We start from the raw sequence: 19,217 nt of genomic DNA, 5'->3' as shown, positions 1-19,217 counted from the left end.
CCAGAATCCTTCCTCATTTCCACTTACTCGACCAACTAATTGCAATTCATTAATGGATACTAAACTTCCAATAAGAAAACAAAAAGGAATAAATTCTAATGGAAAATGTGCAGTAGACATTCACTTTTTGGTGTTAGTCTTCCCTTCAATAATGTGAATTTTGAATGTGCACATTACCTAACAATTAATAGAAATCAGTTTTACATTACTAATTGATGTTTATTTTAAGCTTACAGGTTATGCAAACCTTGGCTGCTGATCAAATGTTTCTCCTGCCCTGAATTTTGATACTAAGTACGGGGCTAAGTCAGGGTTTAAACTAGGGATGGGTCGAATAGTAGATTTCTCGAATTCGAATATCGAATTCGAACATTAAATCATTGCTCGAATATTCGAATACCTCGAATTTTGAATACCTCGAATACTAAACGATGAATGTGAAAATGCTTGACTAGGTCGCCTATGCAGCAGTAAACCCAAGATTTTGGCGAGTAATTGTGATTGCCTTTAAAGGATTCAAACAGGAATTTAGCTGATTAATGGAATATTTTAATTTTATGTAAACAATAGGGTAGTTTCCTTCATTAAAGAAAACGAAAGGTATTGATTGTGATTCGTTACCCACCAGTAGTGTATTCATAATATACAAATTATTTCGTTCTAGAAATACCGGTTTAGACTAATGACAATGTTCAATTTTACCTCATTTGAAAAAGGCCAGATTGGCGCCTATGCGATGCCACTCCACGTGACATCACAGGGACCTAGTTTCTACACGAGAGGATCGGAGTTTTACATCGTCTGAGGTTACCAATGCATGCATGAGGCACAGAGCTCAGGGAAACATGTCTTAATAATCACACAGTCTGTTTGATAAGGTATTAATAATCCTTATTTAAGCCAAGCGCTACCAGCTAGCATGGTACTCGGCTACCTGCTAGCATCCTGCGTCGTAATAGCGCTCAGAGCCTCGCCCCAAGGTCACCTCACTTGCGGCAGCGGGAACCAGAACGACGTCACGCGGAGTTTTTCCCGGCATTCATACTTACCCGTCGCGTTTTCGCGCGCTTGAAAATTTTCACTTTTAATTTAATCGCGAAAAATAGATATCGTCTTATAAAACTCTAAAAGCGTTAAATGCGTACTTCAGGAGTATTAATATTTCGATTTAGGCAATAAAAAATAATAGGAAACCACCCTATTTGAGCATTACGCCTCCGTCGTATTTCTTCTTCTTCCCGGTATTTATTTTCCTGCGCAAAATGCTTAAATAAAGTCAGAAATATGTCGTGTTTGGTCTTATTCTTTTTTAAATTACGCGCACATTACTAATATTTCAATCCAATAAAGGTGTAATAACAATTGCCGAAAGTCATTGTTAGACACCTTTCGGGCTAGTAGATGACTCATGCAGCAGTTGACCTCGAGAAAGGGGGAAATTCGAAGCAGGTAGGTAGAAAAAGGTCAGTGGGTGAGAAAAGGGGGTGGGTGCGAGACACGTTTTTATTTTTCTCGTGTAACTTGATATTTTTTGAAGATAAAGTTTTTGTAATACAATCCCTGCGCGAGCTGGGATCTTTTGTTTGATTTCGGAGAAGAGGAAATCTTCAAGAGTGGGTGAGGCGAATGCTGAATGGAGGGGGATAGCAGATCGTGGGAAATGCGCCAATGTCACTATCCCACGGCACTGAGTTCCTCCCTATGGTAGTTTCATCTCCTGGGGAAGATTCAAAATAAGTGCCTGTCATTATTAGCCACAAAGGACACATGGCAAACACCTCCTCTCATTTTATCAAAAGATGGATGCGGGAAAATGGTCAGTGGGGAGAAAGAGGGAAGGGTGAAACACGATTCTATTATTTTCCGGTAACTTGATATTTTTTTCAAAGCTGAGGTCTTCGTAATACGATCCCTGCACGAGCCGGGACCTTTTTTTTTGTTTTCGGGGAAGAGGAAATCGTCTGAGGGGGTGGGGCGAACGCTGAATGGATGGGGATAGCGGATCGTGGGAAATGCGCCAATGTTGCTATCCCACGGAACTGAGGTTCTCCTGATAGGGGACACCTGGGATTTTCGGATTTTTTTCATCCGATCAATTTCGGTTCCCCACGTCGAACTCTTTTCACCCCTCGAACCCGTGAATTTGATGTATTTCGTCAGCTTGCCTAAAACGGCGCTGCATGCACTAGACGACTAGAGTTCTCATTTTTCCGAGTCAACTACCAACGACGTGGGAGCGACAGTGTATGACGCGAAATTCAAAGTATTCGAGGTATTCGAGACGGTACCTTTAGCATAACTATTCGAGATCTCGAATATCGAATACTTTCTATTATTCGAGGTATTCGAGTATTCGCGGATACTATTCGCACATCTCTAGTTTAAACCAACTCACCCAAACCAACTTTAAGGTTGAATCGCTGAGTGAGTGAGGTTATGCGATATTTCAACCACTACGCCACACAAGTATGAGCTTACTGCATCATCACAATTGGATTAATATCTAAAGAAAACTCTAGAACATTAATAGCTTATGAATGTTTGGCATTCTGGCAAGTTAAGGCTATTCATAGTTTATTGCACTTCCGCGATGCAAGAATTTCATTCTCGATTTCCACTCTGTTTGGCAATAAATCTTACACCACTTACCCTGTGAATATTATTCAACGAGACGTCGAAATGTGGGTCAGATCCATTAGGCTTCACTTTTCCAGATACCCTTTCCAATAGCTCCAAGGCATGCCGCTGAAATTTCACATGTTCCTGCCTTTTATCCTGGAGAATTGGGTCCCTAAGAAGTGTCTGGATCTGTCCCCCAGTGAACATCGGCAATTTGCTGACAATTTGCCTAACCTGGAATGATATAAATACATATTTATTGATTTCAGTGTTATTTTTATAATATAGCCTCCAATACATAAGGAATTTACTGTGATAAATCCTAACAGAATCACTTCCCCCAATCATCTCCATTCATACTCAACTTTCTTCACTGTGGATACATGTTATCTCAAAGCAATGAGAGAAAGACTGAAAATGGATCAATTAATACAGCTAAATGGTAAAATTCACATTATCAAATTTTCACACCACAATATATATATTAACTTCACTAAAGAAATCATACTCAATTCAAATAAGTTATTTTTTCATATTTCTTCTACGTAAAATAATAAACACTATTCAGTGATGGGGTTGTTCACTCAGATTTGAAAACACAATTCAATAAGATAATTTGGTAGATGGATGGGAAAGATTAGCTGCAGGAAAAAAAGAGTTCCTCATTCAGACATTTTCTCAGAACTTAAATTTTTCTTTTCACAATTGTGGCAACTTGTGCATTTTAATTTAAAAATGCAAAAGTTATCACCAACTTTTCATGTGCTAGTGACATAATTTAAGTTCTGGCTCATGAAGTCATTTAGAGAGCTGATCCTAGACAGAAAGATTCGCTCAATAGTGTCTCATGGACTATGAACCAAAGGAGACAGATGCACAATACTGAGAAATAGCGGAGAAGTGGTGAGCTGCTTGACTAGAATCAGTGACACAATGGGTTTATAAACAAAAGTGGTAATTGAGATTTTCCCACCGATAGCTTGAGAGACAGGCAATGGATCAAAAAATTGAAAATCACGGGTCCCTTTAATTTTCAAATTCAATCACAATCAACAAAAATAAAAAATGGCAAATAAACCATTCTCATAGCATTCCTGAAATAATTATTTTCAGAAATTATTTTACTAATAATGACACCCACATACGTACAAAATAAACAGAATGTGACAATAATTCACAACATCTCCTACTATCATCAACAATCAGGATTGATATTTATAAATATATTATCTTGTTTATTTTGAATTATCAGACCGGTACACAATGTGCAAAAGGTAAATATTGTCGATTGGTTGGCTGAAAGTGATGACCACCAACACTCTTCTCTCATGCACTAATTTCATAGTTTAAAGTTTTCAGGGTTGTGAGCCTTATTCAAATAATGAGGATTTTGAACCAAGTCATAATATAACACTTTGCCATAATCACGTAAAATTTTACAGCAAACACACCACTTGATAGTGGTGATCATACAATTTTATTTAAAATATGATAAATTTAACTTCCAAGTACACACTGAAAGGCAAAACAATAGCTAACCGTTTCACTTCGAGCCAAACCAGCAAGTGCTCTGCAGGCAAGGGCACGGATGGAATCAGCATCTGTAATAGGTGTCTTTACAGTCATCAGCTGGAGTAGGATCATTATCCCATTGTTTGACCTCACAGATTCCCAAACTCGGTTTATTAACTCTTCACTGCTGCGAAGAGCTGATGTTCTTTTCTTGGACGATCCTGAGACAGAATATCTCCCAATAACTCCACTGGTCTGCAAACATCAATGAAATAGAATGACATTCATTAGGATCACAATAGGATAACATTCATTTCACTCAAATTAAAGGCAGAAGCCAGAGGTTCAAACCCCCTAAAATAATTGTAAAATGATCCTAAATTAATTCTCTGAGCATGCTATCTTCAAAGTGAGCCTTAGTGAGGCTGCATTTTAAAAAAATAGAAATTATCAAAATTATGGTGGGTCTTGGATTCCACAATTCTCGGATCAATCATTTATTGTTTTTAACACTATTCTTGCTGATTCTATGTTCCAGCACAAAAAAATTAAAATGCAACTGAGATAACGAATGCAGCAACAACTACATAAATTTTACAGTAGAATTCAAGAGGTAGAAATCATTACTTGAAAAATCTAATGATAAATTGAAAACTTTGATTTTGGCAAAAATGGAATACCTAGATTTGGTATTTGAATACAGAAAAAAAGTTATATTTTTTAAAATCCCATAAGATCATTTTTTTTTAATTGGACCATTCAGTTAACAAAATAAAGTCTTGATTTACCCTATTATTTTGGCAAAAATGAAGTAAGTTTGGTATTTGAATGCAGAAAAAATGTTATATTTTTAAAAATCCCATAGGATCATTTTTTTCATTGGACCAATCAGTTAACAAATGAAGTCTTTATTTACCCTATTGATGGGAGCACAGACACAGTTGGCGATGACATTCAAAGCAGCTCTCTGGACATCTGGGTCGGCCACGATTTCCCCCTCGGCAGCACCAAGAACTATGTTCATCCCGACGGTTACACTTTCTTCAGGGAGCTCAACCCTCTCGCACAAAACTGACTGGACTCTGGGCATCACACAGCATACAGACAGAACATCCAACGCTGAACGAACAGTTTCAGCCCTAGAAAATAAACTATCTCACATGAATGGATATTCATAGGAGAAGAAAAAACAAAAATAATTAACACATTATTTAAAAATTTTGCTGGAATTCATACTTATTAATGAAGTTTTGATTTATTATGCATAAATTATACCAGTTAACGAGAAAAAGATGGTTGTGATGAGCACTTTTATTATTGATGAAAAATTGGAATGGTAAGTGTTAAAAATTCAAACATCAATAGTTGCATATTTGCAACTACAAAATTGCATATTTGAGGTCTTAGGAGAGATAAAAATTGCAATTTTTTAACATCAAAAAGAATATATTTTATCAAAGTACAGCAGCATCACAGCCATTTCTTTACTTTCCAATGCACTAAATTTTACCAGCCAAAAAGTGGGACCAAGAAAAATATTTTGTCGAAGAAACAGTTGTTACGTACAACATGTATGTAATTTAATTTGAGTATACCGGGACTAGCCATGGTGATAACTTTATGGAATCACCCACAATGCACAAATTGTGTGAAAATTCCACAGTGAAAAAAAATCATTTGCCTCGACCAGGATACCAGTCACGGCGATTGATTCTTTTTCTTAGGTATTTTCGCACAAAATGCAATCTGCTCAAAAAGTAGAAATACCACAGGGCCAAACAGGGATATAACAAAATTTCATAATTACAATAAGTTTTCTCTGGTTCCAACAAAATTTACATGTAAAATCATAAGGAAGCTTCTTTATTATGAAATTTTACCATTAAGAATGAGGTCAGACTTCATATCCATCTATCTATGGGAGAATAGCACAGATAATGGTGATGATAAGAAGTAATATGAGGTACAGTGCAACCTCGATAAAATGACACCCCACGGTGCACCAATAAACACTCGCTATAGCGAATTGTCGCTTTACCGGAGGTGGAGCAAATAATAGCCAATACATCTGTTGCGAACAGTTATACAGGAACAGGAGTGGTGCGGTGACAGATAAATTTATATCCGATAAACGTAAGCATAAATCCAGATGAAAGGCGATGTTTTTTTGCATCAATAAATTTCCTTACTCAAACAACAATTAACTATCCAAACAATTTATAAGCGCCGCACTGAATAAAAATCATGCAAAGCATTGCTTTGTCAATCATTATGCCAATGCACAACTGACGAAGCCATTTTTCTATGCACTTAATTAGTGCATTTACGTAATCATTCTATTACTTTGGTATTTACCACCGAAAAGTCAAAAATTAACTGATAAAACTGTATCGCGGTTATTTAAAGCCTCAAATGTTTCCATAGGGGTACGTTGATTGTTCCTGTACGTTTAGTGGCAGTGAAGTGAAATAACGTATTGCGTTTGTTTCTGCAGTCGAAAATGGTGGAAGGTTCTATTACGTTCCTGCCTTAGAAGACTTTTTCTTAAGTAATTTCTTAAGAAATTTTCTTAATAAATCTGAGACTGAGCACTCCATTAACTTCATTTCTAACAGATCGCTAGCAATTACAGAGATTAAGGAGTCTTGATGTAAGTTTTTCCGATGGTGAAACCCTCGCTATGGCGAGAGCCAACACCAAAAGGGCCTCGTTAAAACGAATATTTTTAAGATGCTCATTATAGGGTCAATTGACGGTACATCTGCTATTCTTCGTAATAGCGGGGGTCTCGCTATAGCCTGTACTCGCTTTAACGAGGTTCCACTGTACACTAATGGAATGAAAATTAGAGAGGCACACTAAAAGTACACCTGTGCCAGTCACAACCAGCGACTGAGCCCATCCAACCACAACACCATATCTGGTCAACATTTACAAAGCTCCAAGTTTACTTGGATCCCTGCTCCAATACTGCAAAAGATGACGAGTAGAGGAAAACAACTCTTGATAAAATAAGTCACTATTGTGAGTTAACGGCAATTTCACTGCAGCGTTGCATTATGCAGGATAACTAAACTCTTCATTGCCTTGCTCAGGTTTTTCAATTCACAAACAAGATCTTGGAATGCATCATTTTCGTATGTACAGTATTCACTACATAATGGAAATTGAAAGAATAAATTTTGGTAGGTTCACTAATATATTTCAACCTAAGAAAGTTCATTCTTTCAATTTACATGATGGAAAGGTTTCAAATAGTTAAGCCTAAATTTGTCAGTTATATCAGAATAATATATTGTTTGCCTTAAGTATAATATGAAAATTATGGAAAATGCAAGTGAAATTTTGGATTATCCATGTTTTTTTTTACTACTCGTGCTGCCTCCCCCATCATTAACCCAGATAATTGGAAGTTGACAGTAATTACACTTCCATAAATAATAGGATAAAATCTATTCACTTGCCTTCCAGAGTAATTCCACTCATATGTGAAAGCTATTATTTGCAGCAGGAGTGTAACACCTCCTAAACGTAGCAACTCCTCAACTGGGGCCCAGTGAGCTCTCATTGGCATTAACTCCAGCAAGGTGGTAACTCTGGCTTGGACCTCTTCACTGCTCCACTTCATAGCCTGTGAAAATAATGAATTGCAACCACTAATGCATAAAGTGTGTGGCATAAAGGAACTGTCACTGTGGGCACAATCTGAACAAAGTATCATTGAATCACGTGTGAATTTAGGAACTGTTCGACCCCGGATGCATTGCACATCCAGCTAGATCAGTTCGTTACAATCCTGAGTAAGCACATAAGTGTGATGCAGAGTTGCATTCTGCAGGATAACCATACTCTTCGATTTCTTGCATAGTCTGGCTGGCGAGAGTTGTTCCATGATGGCACAATAGGAGGGGCAGATAACCCTACGTAAGCACGGTTTACAGCCAATCGCTGTCCCCCAAACGCACCTCACACCCTCGCCTAGTCATACTAAGTTGTCAAATGCATAAGAAGCATCGAAATAAGCCTGATCCACCAAAACAAGCCCTTTCTTTGAGTCACCAAAACAAGTGATTCTTCCTCTGGGTCCTTCACGTTCATTGTCCCTTCCAGCTCCTTTCTTCACGGAACCCTTTGTAGGCGTTTCCCTTTCCAACCTGGCAACCTTGCCCCCTACCCCAACCTAGACCATTCTGCCTGTCACCGGACAACTCTCGGCGGCCGGACTGCAGGTTTATCAACTTAGAAACAAGGTCTTGGAATACATCTAGTTTGTATATCAGACTTACAGTATTCGGGAAGTTATCAACCCTAGATTGCATCATGCCACATCCTTCTGCTGAGGAACTGAAATGAATTTGCCTGTTTATATATACCTATTTTTGCGTAATTTAATCGTGCTTATTATATACTATTTTTTTTCGACGAATCCTAAAAGAAACATTCATACGAACTTCGTTAGTATGCAACTCCAGTTTTTCAGTCCCGTGAACTTCGTAACAACAAGAGTCTAGTGTATTCGCTATTTGAGTGAGGTATTCAGGAAAAAATTAAGTATTCATATTCAATATTCGAATTTGAGAAAAATGCTATTTGACCCATCTCTAATTATACAGTGGAACTTGTTTAGTACGTTTTTGAAGGGACCACAAAAATGAACGTAATAACCAGGAAAACATGCTAACGAGGAAAGTAAATAATAGCAGTCGGGGTAATTGCAATCTGTGGAAAAGTCGTCATAATTACAACTACTAACGGTAGTTCTCGTAGGATCGCTCTCCTGAACTCTTTTCACCTTTAAAATCAAGAAAATGAGCGCTACATTGAAAAAATACCATGTGAATAAAAATCACAATGTTTCATGGATTTCCCGAAGACAATTACCTGAAAACGGCGTCTATCTCCCGTGATTTATCCTATATATATTTATAGAAAGAGGACAAGTAAAGCTAAGTCATTTCTTCTTTCTCACAGCATTCTCGGAAAATATAACAACAACCCTGAGTATGTCAACTGGTTGTTTTTAAACATCATAAAAATTGGACAAAATTATATTAACCTTAAATTACAGCGACAGCCGTACACAATCGCTTCTCGAATAAAACCATATCAATTGTTATATCGATTAATAACACGCAAGATTTTAAGATTACGACGTAATTACAAGACGATTTTGTATTATACTGTTGAAATTTCCTTTAAAAATTTGTATAATGTCATCTGCTTTCGTGCTGAGATCAAGTATTTTAAGCTAAGCTTTGCGTGGAGATCCAGAGCATCGCCTGCTCCCGCAGCAGTTATAGTCAAATACGCACGTACTCCGAAGCATTGACGACGAGTTTATGGAGTATGTGCAGTACTGCTTTAGATAAAGTTGGAATTGGATAAGACTCATTTCTTCATCATGATAACTCGTGCAATAGCAACAATTGCCCACTCGCAAAATAAGTGCGCAGTGGGCACTCCAGAGGCAACAGAAGGTGAGGAGCTCGGGGTGGGGAAAATTGGGGCTTCTCATTGGCTGCAGTTTTGCATAGTCAGACATTCCTGATAAATGGCCGCATTTTATTATTCATCACGTCATAAGAATTGAGAAATGCATTTGGATAAATCACGGTCGAAGAAAGAGATGTTAAATTAATACAAGAATGTTAATGGCTAGTAATAATAAATTAAATCATGAATTCGGAGGTTTATGACCCTTAAGAAGATACTAGACAACGAATTGCGGGTTGCGTCACGGCAAGCAATTGAGCGTACTAACCAGGAAAGCGCAATTTTTTCAAACGTACTAACCAAATACTTTTACCTGTATTTTGTTCTGATGGTACCGGGACTGAGAGAAATCGCCGTACTAAGGAGGAAAACGTACTAAGGAGGAACATACTAACCAAGTTCCACTGTATCTGTTATGCAACCCAACTTCAAAACTTTAAAATGTGTTTAAGTATAAGGTAGCATACTTTTGATCAGAGCTTTAAAGGCCACTTTATAATAGCTGGAGCATAGAAGTACAAATTAAACACCAAACACCCATTTAATTACCTTGTATGGAGGCCATGCTGACTGTGAATGAAGGGAGTTTGATGGTACCAATGAGAAGTTAGGGGACCCAGGAGGTGATTCTCCGATGTTTGGGTCATAACCACCACCAGGGGGGCTCATTGGTTGATCCCTAAGAGTTGCCCTCTTCACCTGCTCCACCCTTATGGCCAGGTGTGCCTCAAAGTATCTCTTCAGGGCCATACATACATGACGGACTATCTGACGGGCTGCACACTCCTCATCCTCATTCAAAGCAGCATCTTCTTCTATTGATAGGATTGGTAACGTGCTTACCTGAAATGACGGAAAACAATTGTTCATGGTGTGTTGCAATTGTAATATGAATTATGAATACAGAAAAGATAATAAAATGTTGCCTTTTTATTATAGACATAGTAATCCTAAAAGCCTATTTGAACCTAATCATTAAAATCCCTTGTCACATCAAACCCATGTAATTCAAAAGTTTAGATACAATAAAGCCTCCCTCTTCAGCCTAGAGCAATATCTCTTCCCTCAAATTTACACATTTTTCGATGCACAAAGGTTAAGAAAACACTTAGCTGTTTCACAAAATAAAATATATTGCGACCGGTTTCGATACAGCGTATCATCATCTGGCTGGCCAGATGATGATACGCTGTATCGAAACCGGTCGCAATTTATTTTATTTTGTGAAACAGCTAAGTGTTTTCTTAACCTTTGTGCATCATGAAGCCTTTGTGCATCATGAAGGAGTTTCACCATGTTACGCCAACCACCATCGCATTCATTCATACACATTTTTCCCTTTAGTGCCTATGATTTCTCTAGTTAGTACATAATTACACTTAACAATATTTTAAATTATCTGCCATTTACAACAACCCTCAGAATGGAACAAGGCAGAAAGAGTATTTATTTAGTAACTACAACAAGGAATGTGCAAAAAAGTTACAGAAATGGATTGTCTCACAGAATTATGCACAAAACCCAACAACGTTCATCAAGTGACGGAATTTAACATTTGCAGTCAGGTACACTGAATATGCTATTCTCACTCTCTAAGGTCAGCCTTCTGACTGCAGAGTTCATAGGAAGATTTTTGGGGTAAAACACAACAAACAGGAATCTTTGACATGGAAAATTGCAGGGTTAAACAAGAAATGGCAGAAGAAAGTGAGACAAGATGAAAGCTAAATGTTCCAAGAATATTTATGGCTTTAAATATTCATCATATAAAAATAAAGAGGTGTCCATCTGTCTGGAAGTCACTTTGAATGAAGGCTGATCCTTCTCTTATTACCCATTTTTTTTTGCTTTTCCCTTCACAAACTTTAACATTTAAGTCCATGGAAAAATACAAATAGGGTTTCACAGCACACAAGATATCTGATATGGCACTGTAAGAACACCATGATAACGTATTCATTTGTGCCTCTGCACTACTTTGCTGACAACATACTTGAAAGCCAAATGTGTCTTAAAACATAAAAAAATTCCAACTTTGATCTCCGTAAAATCAGCACTCTCATCAAAATTGATTTCAAATCTAAACCCAAAAAGAGGTACAAAAAATACATTTACCAAAGTCAAATACGAAAATGCAAGCAATACTAACCACATTGTATAATTTTCTCAGCCCGTCCTGGGCATCAAATTCTTCCAAGATTATCCGAAATTGGAATGAGAGACCAAAGAACATAGTTGCATGGCAACGACCTGAGTCATGGGAACACTCCAGAAGCCATAGAGAATACCTGAGAATATAAAAAATAATCAACTATAGAATCACAAGCAAGTAAATAAAGAATTGATTGATTTAAGGGTAGAGCCCAATCCACTGTCTTCTCAGCTACGAGGGTCGTTCAATAAGTTAATAGAAAAAGGTAGAAAAACAATTTATTTTTGGGTTAATTTTTTTACATTTTTCAACACTGTCTTCTTTCAGCTCTATAAATTTTATTGGCATTTTCCCAAGCATTTTAAGCCATCCAAAAAATAGAATTTTGGGATCTCCTCAAAATAGGCATTATTTTGGGCTATGACCTACTCCTTAGACATAAACCTTTCTCCACCAAGCTATTTATTGAAGTTGGAAAATGAGAAAAGTCATTGGGGGTCAAATCTTGTGCATATGGAAAGTTATGTAACAATTGGAACAATAACTCTATAATTTTGGCCAATACAACAGCGCAGGTGTGTAACTGCACATTGTCTTGTCGAAGAAGTAACTTTTTTCTCTTTCAAATGAGGATGCTTTTCTTAATTTCAACCAACAACTGGTCAATAACGAGGCATTATACTCCCCTGTTATTGCTTTTCTTTTTTTTAAGTAATCGATGTAGATTATTCCGCATGCATCCCAAAATGTCGTTGCCGTGACCTGACCTCCCCATTACACCATCTTTGCTGCCTTTGGAGCCTGTTCACCTTCAGAATTCCATTTTTTCGACTGTTTTTGTCTCTGTAGGGTAGTGATGAATCCATATTTTATCAACAGCTATGTGTTGACGTGGAAAATCCTCAGGATTGTGGAGGAAAGGCACCAAAACAGCCTCGTAGTTGACCACAAGATTTCTTTCATTTAATTTATTCTCCACTGCAAGCAAATGCAGCAGCCATATTGCCGAGTTTTTTTCACACCCACTTTTTCGTGGAAACTTAGGGCATTGTGCATTGCAATATGCCGGGGGACTCAACCATATTGTGCACGTTGATTAGTCTGTCACTTATAACCAGAGCGTGGATTCCGTCAATCATTTCAGGGGTACACACTTCCATAGGGTGCACAGAACAATGTTCATTTTTTGGATCTACGGCCACGTTTAAATTCATTTACCCAATAGGGTAGTTTCCTTCATCAAAGAAAACGAAAGGCATTGATTGCAATTCGTTACCCACCATTAGTGTATTCATAATATACAAATTATTTCGTTCTAGAAATGCCGGTTTAGACGAATGGCAATGGTCCATTTTTATCCTCATTTGAAAAGGGCCAGATAGGCGCCCATGCGATGCCACTCCACGTGACGTCACAGGGACCTAGTTTCTATAGGAGAAGATAGGAGCTAGACATCGTCTGAGGTTACCAATGCATGCATGAGGCACATAGCTCAGGGAAACATGTCTTAATAATCACCTATTAAAACTGGCTAAGGTTGGAAAGTTTTCTTCGTTTGATAAGGTATTAATAACCCTTATTTAAGCCAAGCGCTACCAGCCAGCCGGGTGCTCAGCTACCCGCCAGCAGTCTGCGTCGTATCAGCGCTAAGCCTGGCCTCAAGGTCACCTCACAGGGCGGCAGCTGGAACCAGAAATACGTCGTACGGAGAGATTTCCCGGCATTCATACTTACGCGTCGTGTTTTCGCTCTCTTTAAAAGTTTCACTTTTCATTTAATCGCGAAAAATAGATATCGTCATTTAAAAATCTAAAAGCGTGAAATACGTACTCCAGGAGTAATAATCTTTCGATTTAGACAGTAAAAAAATAATAGGAAACCACCCTATTGTAAATATGTAGTTGCAAGCAAAAGAAAAGATGTGACATGATCTTCACACAGCTTTACTTTGATTTCTTTCCACATTAACCCTTTTAAAAACAATATGGTGGTTTCCTTTTATTTTTTTACTGCCTAAATCGAAAGATTATTACTCCTGGAGTACGCATTTCACACTTTTAGATTTTTAAATGACGATATCTATTTTTCTCGATTAAATCAAAAGTGAAAAATTTCAAGCACGCAAAAACTCAACGGCTAAGTATGAATGCCGGGAAAAGCCTGTGTGACGTCATTCTGGTTCCCGCTGCCACAAAGTGAGGTGACCTTGGGGCGAGGCTTTGAGCGCTGATATGACGCAGGATGCTAGAAGGAAGCAGAGTACCCTGCTAGCTGGTAGCCCTTGGCTTAATTTTGGATTATTAGTATCTTATCAAACGAAAGAAACTTTCCGACCATAGGCAGTTTTAATAGGTGATTATTAAGACATGTTTCCCTAAGCTCTATGCCTCATGCATGCATTGGTAATCTCAGACAATGTATAACTCCTATCTACTCGTATGGAAACTAGGTCCCTGTGACGTCAAGTGGAGTGGCATCGCATGGGTGCCAATCTGGCCTTTTTCGAATGCGGTCAAAATTGACCATTGCAATTCGTCTAAACTCAGATTTCTAAAACCAAATAATTTGTATATTATGAATACACTAATGGTGGGTAACGAATCGCAATCAATGCCTTTAGTTTTCTTTGATGAAGGAAACTACCCTATTGTTTAATTGCCACAGGAAACTCACTTTTTTCCATTTTTCTAAACAAATGAAAGTTGTTCACAACAATCAGTAGCAACAATGTAACTATGGCATGAATACAGCTGAAACTCTACCAGCTGACTGGTCAGGAGTGCTACTTTATGGAAAAAATAATTTTTGATATTAAGACTGCAATCTCTCGGAAATTCTAAGGACCTATTGAATGACCCTCGTACAATTCTGATTTGGTTGCAGGCATCACCTCTTGGTCCCGGTTCTTTATCAAGGGTTTCCTTTTCCTTGAATCATTTTTTAGAAATAAGTTATGTATGAAGAGACTTTTTTTCCCAGCATATTACAAAGGTGAATAGTTCTCAGGCTTCACCATTGAAATCAATTTAGCTTAGCACAATCTCAACTGAAAGCAAAAGGCTGCATCGCTCAGTTCTGGATTGACACCAGGGCAGAAGTAGAGAAGGACGGACACTCCGACCAGCATCAGAAAAAAGCTCTGAACATGGAGATTAACACTTCCTCCAAAACGTTGGTGGCATGGATCATCTGAACCAGCACATCACCCTTATGGAAGCCAAAGAACAATAAAAATTAGGGTACACTTCTTGCATACTTAGGAATGCAGTCTTCTAATTGTTTAAAACTACTTTCCAAGAAAGAACTAAGATGACTAAATATACAAACATATTATTTAAGGCTTTTGTTTTGGTCTTAAGTTCAAGAACCTATGGAAATGAGAACCAATAAACCAAAACGACCCACCTATAATGTGTTTATATAAAAGATTCACAAATGGAACTCCATAATAATAATTCAGAGAAATTTCTTTAGCCATTAGTAGAAAAACAATTGACCTATCTAATTTGATATATTTACCAAATTTTCCAACGTTTTCTAATGTGATCTCCTCATCCATTGACTGATATTATAAATGGAACCAGTGCAACATTATGATAGAGAAAAAAAGGAGACTTACCTGACTAGATCAGCAACTATATGCCTAGGTAGAAGGCAAACCCTCTCTATGGCATCTTCACAATATGCCAAGTAGTACAGGCACATAGATACACCAGTAGCAGACACGCTTGGTCTAGGAACTTCGAGTAGCCTCTGTATTTGAAAAGAATTTTAATATGCATCATGTGGGAAAAAAGACCTAGGACATAATCCTTAAAATGTAGGTCTATCGGCACACGTTCATAATCAGTGAAAATGTACATTCAATGCTCTTTTCTTCATTCTGATTTGTTGCATTAGTTCACAATGGCTACAATGATTAGCCTCACAATTTACAGTGGGTGAAGTTTGTGAGTGATAAAGAAATTTTTCGATACTAAAGAGCAATGAGGATTATTTTCAGTGGAAGTTTTGAACTCAAGTGATAAAAGCAAGGCTCACTGCCTCATCAAAACGGATTCCCAACCCCATTCTGTGATATTAAATGATAAATTCATTAAGGGCAACAACACATGAACAGCAACTCAAGTATATGCTTCCATTGCGATTATTACACATTCATATGCTAAACAAAATTTAATACTAAATAATTGAAGAAATGAGCATAAAATAATGAAAGATTAATTGGCATAAAAAATTTAATTACGTACCTGAAGACCCTGCATGTTAATAAACTCTATTGAAAACTTCTTATGACAAAGTAGAGCAGCCAGATACTTCAGGGCTTCAAATGCCAGGCGAGCATCTTTAGTTTCCCTTACATTTGTGTATTTCAGGATCAACTCCAACGCATTGTGCTCAAAAACATGACTGAGAAACTGAAAACAAATTGGACATAAAAAATTATGCATTACATATAAAATTTCATTACAAATTAACAATAAAAATTGAATAATAAATGCCAAGACAACACCAGTTACTAAAAGGAAACAAAAAGGAACCATGTAAAACTATATGACAATGAGATTTTCAATGAATTAATCACTAAACCAAACATGGAACTGAAACCGATGTAAAAACTACCAAGAAAATCTTGATTGATCTACCACTTATGATGTTTATTCAGATTATTATTAGCTGTCACCAACTCCAGCAAAGAAATCAGTGACTATGACTATGATTGTTGTACTCCTTGAAATGTACGCTTTTGCAGAGAGAATTCATTGGTGTCAACGGCTTTCAGGAGCAGCTGCATACAGAGCTTTGTCACACGAGCTTTTGCGGCTATTGCAGGTCGCATCATCATGCGATGAATGATTCCATCATGAAGCCATTCATCACCTGATGATACGACCTGCAATGGCCGCGAAAAGCTCACGTGACAAAGCTCAATAGGCAGCTGCTCCCAAAAGCTGTGGACACCAATTGTTGTACTCCCTTATTCTGGCTAGTGAGTGTTAGCGGCAGTCAACCTTTAGCAACAAAAGTAGAAGAATAAATGCCCTGTGCTCTACAATGTGACTCAAATTAACCCCATAAAGATATTTCATTTCAATCTTAAGAGATTTTCCTGGATTTCAAGAATATTCAAAGCCTGTACTACCCAAGAATGCTTCAATGTATTTAGATAACAAAGAATAATTTAAAAGCCTCACCTCTTGATATTCCCCCATGGGAGTCAGGTACCGCAGTATTAGAATTTGCCTTGTCGACAGGGTAGGGGGGAATATTTGTACAGTGCCGATTACATATGACTCCATCTCCGCCCACGAGGAATTGCTGCATTCACCCACCGAAGGAGGGACAATAGGATGGGGTGCGTGAGCATGAGCTGGGGACAAACCACTGGGATGCGTCCATTGATGAGACTGTGGGGATGACTCTGGTATCGCAAACGGACTTGTGCCGACTCGACTGGGAGGAGTGTCCATAGACTTCCTCTTGTGGCCGGTCTGCAAGGGCTTGGGGGATAAGGCATCCTCTGCCCCTCCAACACCATTCACCATCTCCCCAGTGTCCATAGCCGAGTCGTCTTCCACACTCGGCAAGCTGCTGTGAACAGCACCGTTGTGAAGGGTTTTTAATGGAGCTGAAAAAAATAATTATAAACTAATTAAATTCACTACAGTAATATTTAATGGTCCAGAAAAATAAGTAGACTCTCGTTAGTAAGAACAATGTTATGAGGAAGTTCTCGTTTTTACGAAGTAAATCGTTGGGCCCAACAAGAAGGCTAATCTAATCTAAAGTAAAATAAACATTATTACAAAATTACGAACCTCAGTCCAGGTGGTCATTAAATGAACTTTATTACAAAGTTACAAGGGTAAGCGATGGCATTTAGGTGGATAAACAGTACGCCATCTCATAATCATTATGCTACGTTTAAGTTCTCCTCGTGCAATGTGCCCAAGAGCGTCAATTTTGGTTCTTCATTCAGTAGGAGATACTTTAGTATCCACGCAACATCATTTAAGAAGCTTCATTTGTGTGGAATCATGGTTACGCACTCTTTACTGATCATTAATTGGCTGTACGATAAGTCCTCTTCTGACGAACATTCGACTTTCAGAGATACAAACATGTACTCTATATAGGATGGAAATGAGAATGAGTTCAAAGGTGAGCAGAAAGGGGATATAATCCTCCATAGCTAACAGGATAATGATCAGGAGTGTAAAACTACTAAGTATTTGACAACTATAACATGAAAAATGTACTTTTATAACAAATTTTCTGATAAGACATGTTCATACAAAGTTAATACGAACTTCCATATTTTTTGTCCCAGGACCTTCATAATAATGAGTTAAATAAATTGAAATATATAAGTGCATTTACATTTGAATTTATTGAAATGACCTAAATTTTCTTCTTTTCATGTCGTATTTCCTACATACATTGGCTGTAGTGAGATAGCATTATAATGAGTCATTTTGCAGGAAGCTTCAGCACTTAATATAACAGACTTTTTATGTAAAAATGGCAATCAATTTAATACTGGCGAAGAGACATAAAATCTGGCCTCAATGAAAGTGAGGTATGCTAAAGAAAAGATCTCTTGAAGGACAACTCACCTTTACCTTTCTTTGGTGTGAGAGAGAACCTTTTAGCATCTGGACTTTTCATCCCTCCTCCCTCTTCCACACCACCTTTCACAGTGCCCTCTCCATTCAGCAACATCAAGTCATCTGCTCCAAGATGAGCAAATGGTCGAGTGGTCGCATTCCCTTGGCCATGAGGATTCGAAGCCATTTGAGCTTGTAGCTGGTGAAGTCTCTGCAACATCAGCGGAACTAACTTGGCATTCTGCTCCCTAAAAACAAAAAAAAGCATGGTTTGAAAATTAAGGTTTATTTTCGTGATGGGTTGATTCAATTCAGCAATAGGGTAGCCTTCATTAAAGAAAACGAAAGGCATTGATTGCGATTCGTTACCCACCATTAGTGTATTCCAAACATACAAATTATTTGGTTTTAGAAATCCCAGTTTAGACGAATGGCAATGCTCAATTAAAACCGCATTTGAAAAAGGCCAGATTGGTGCCCATGCGGTGCCACTCCACGTGACGTCACAGGGACCTAGTTTCTATATGAGTAGATAGGAGTTTTACATCGTCTGAGATTACCAATGCATGCATGAGGCACAGAGCTCAGGGAAACATGTCTTGATAATCACCTGTTAAAACTGGCTAAGGTCGGAAAGTTGTCTTCATTTGATAAGGTATTAATAACCCTTATTTAAGCAAAGCGCTACCAGCTAGCAGGGTACTCGGCTACCTGCTAGCATCCTGCGTCGTATCAGCGCTCAAAGCCTCGCCCCAAGGTCACCTCACACGGGGACAGTGGGAACCAGAATGACATCACACGGGGTTTTCCCGGCATTCATACTTAGCTGTCGC

General features: G+C 38.0%; 1 protein-coding gene across 1 annotated transcript in view; it reads right to left on the bottom strand.

Annotated features, from left to right (window-relative positions):
• LOC124166457 (DDB1- and CUL4-associated factor 1) overlaps positions 1-19,217 on the bottom strand; it is a 64,723-nt gene that overhangs the window by 31,589 nt on the left and 13,917 nt on the right. Inside the window, exons 6-15 of the mRNA XM_046543987.1 lie at positions 18,394-18,632; positions 16,972-17,405; positions 16,027-16,194; positions 15,396-15,529; positions 11,774-11,912; positions 10,174-10,467; positions 7,596-7,762; positions 5,048-5,270; positions 4,159-4,386; positions 2,650-2,853 (exon numbers count right to left, since the gene is read on the bottom strand). Of these exons, the coding sequence (XP_046399943.1) occupies positions 2,650-2,853; positions 4,159-4,386; positions 5,048-5,270; positions 7,596-7,762; positions 10,174-10,467; positions 11,774-11,912; positions 15,396-15,529; positions 16,027-16,194; positions 16,972-17,405; positions 18,394-18,632 (2,230 nt within the window). The remainder of the gene's footprint in view (positions 1-2,649; positions 2,854-4,158; positions 4,387-5,047; positions 5,271-7,595; positions 7,763-10,173; positions 10,468-11,773; positions 11,913-15,395; positions 15,530-16,026; positions 16,195-16,971; positions 17,406-18,393; positions 18,633-19,217) is intronic.

Source organism: Ischnura elegans, chromosome 10, assembly GCF_921293095.1.
Source record: "Ischnura elegans chromosome 10, ioIscEleg1.1, whole genome shotgun sequence".
Taxonomy (NCBI): Eukaryota; Metazoa; Arthropoda; class Insecta; order Odonata; family Coenagrionidae; genus Ischnura; species Ischnura elegans.
The sequence above is the reverse complement of the archived record's forward strand: the minus strand, read 5'-3'. Positions and strand labels throughout refer to the sequence as shown.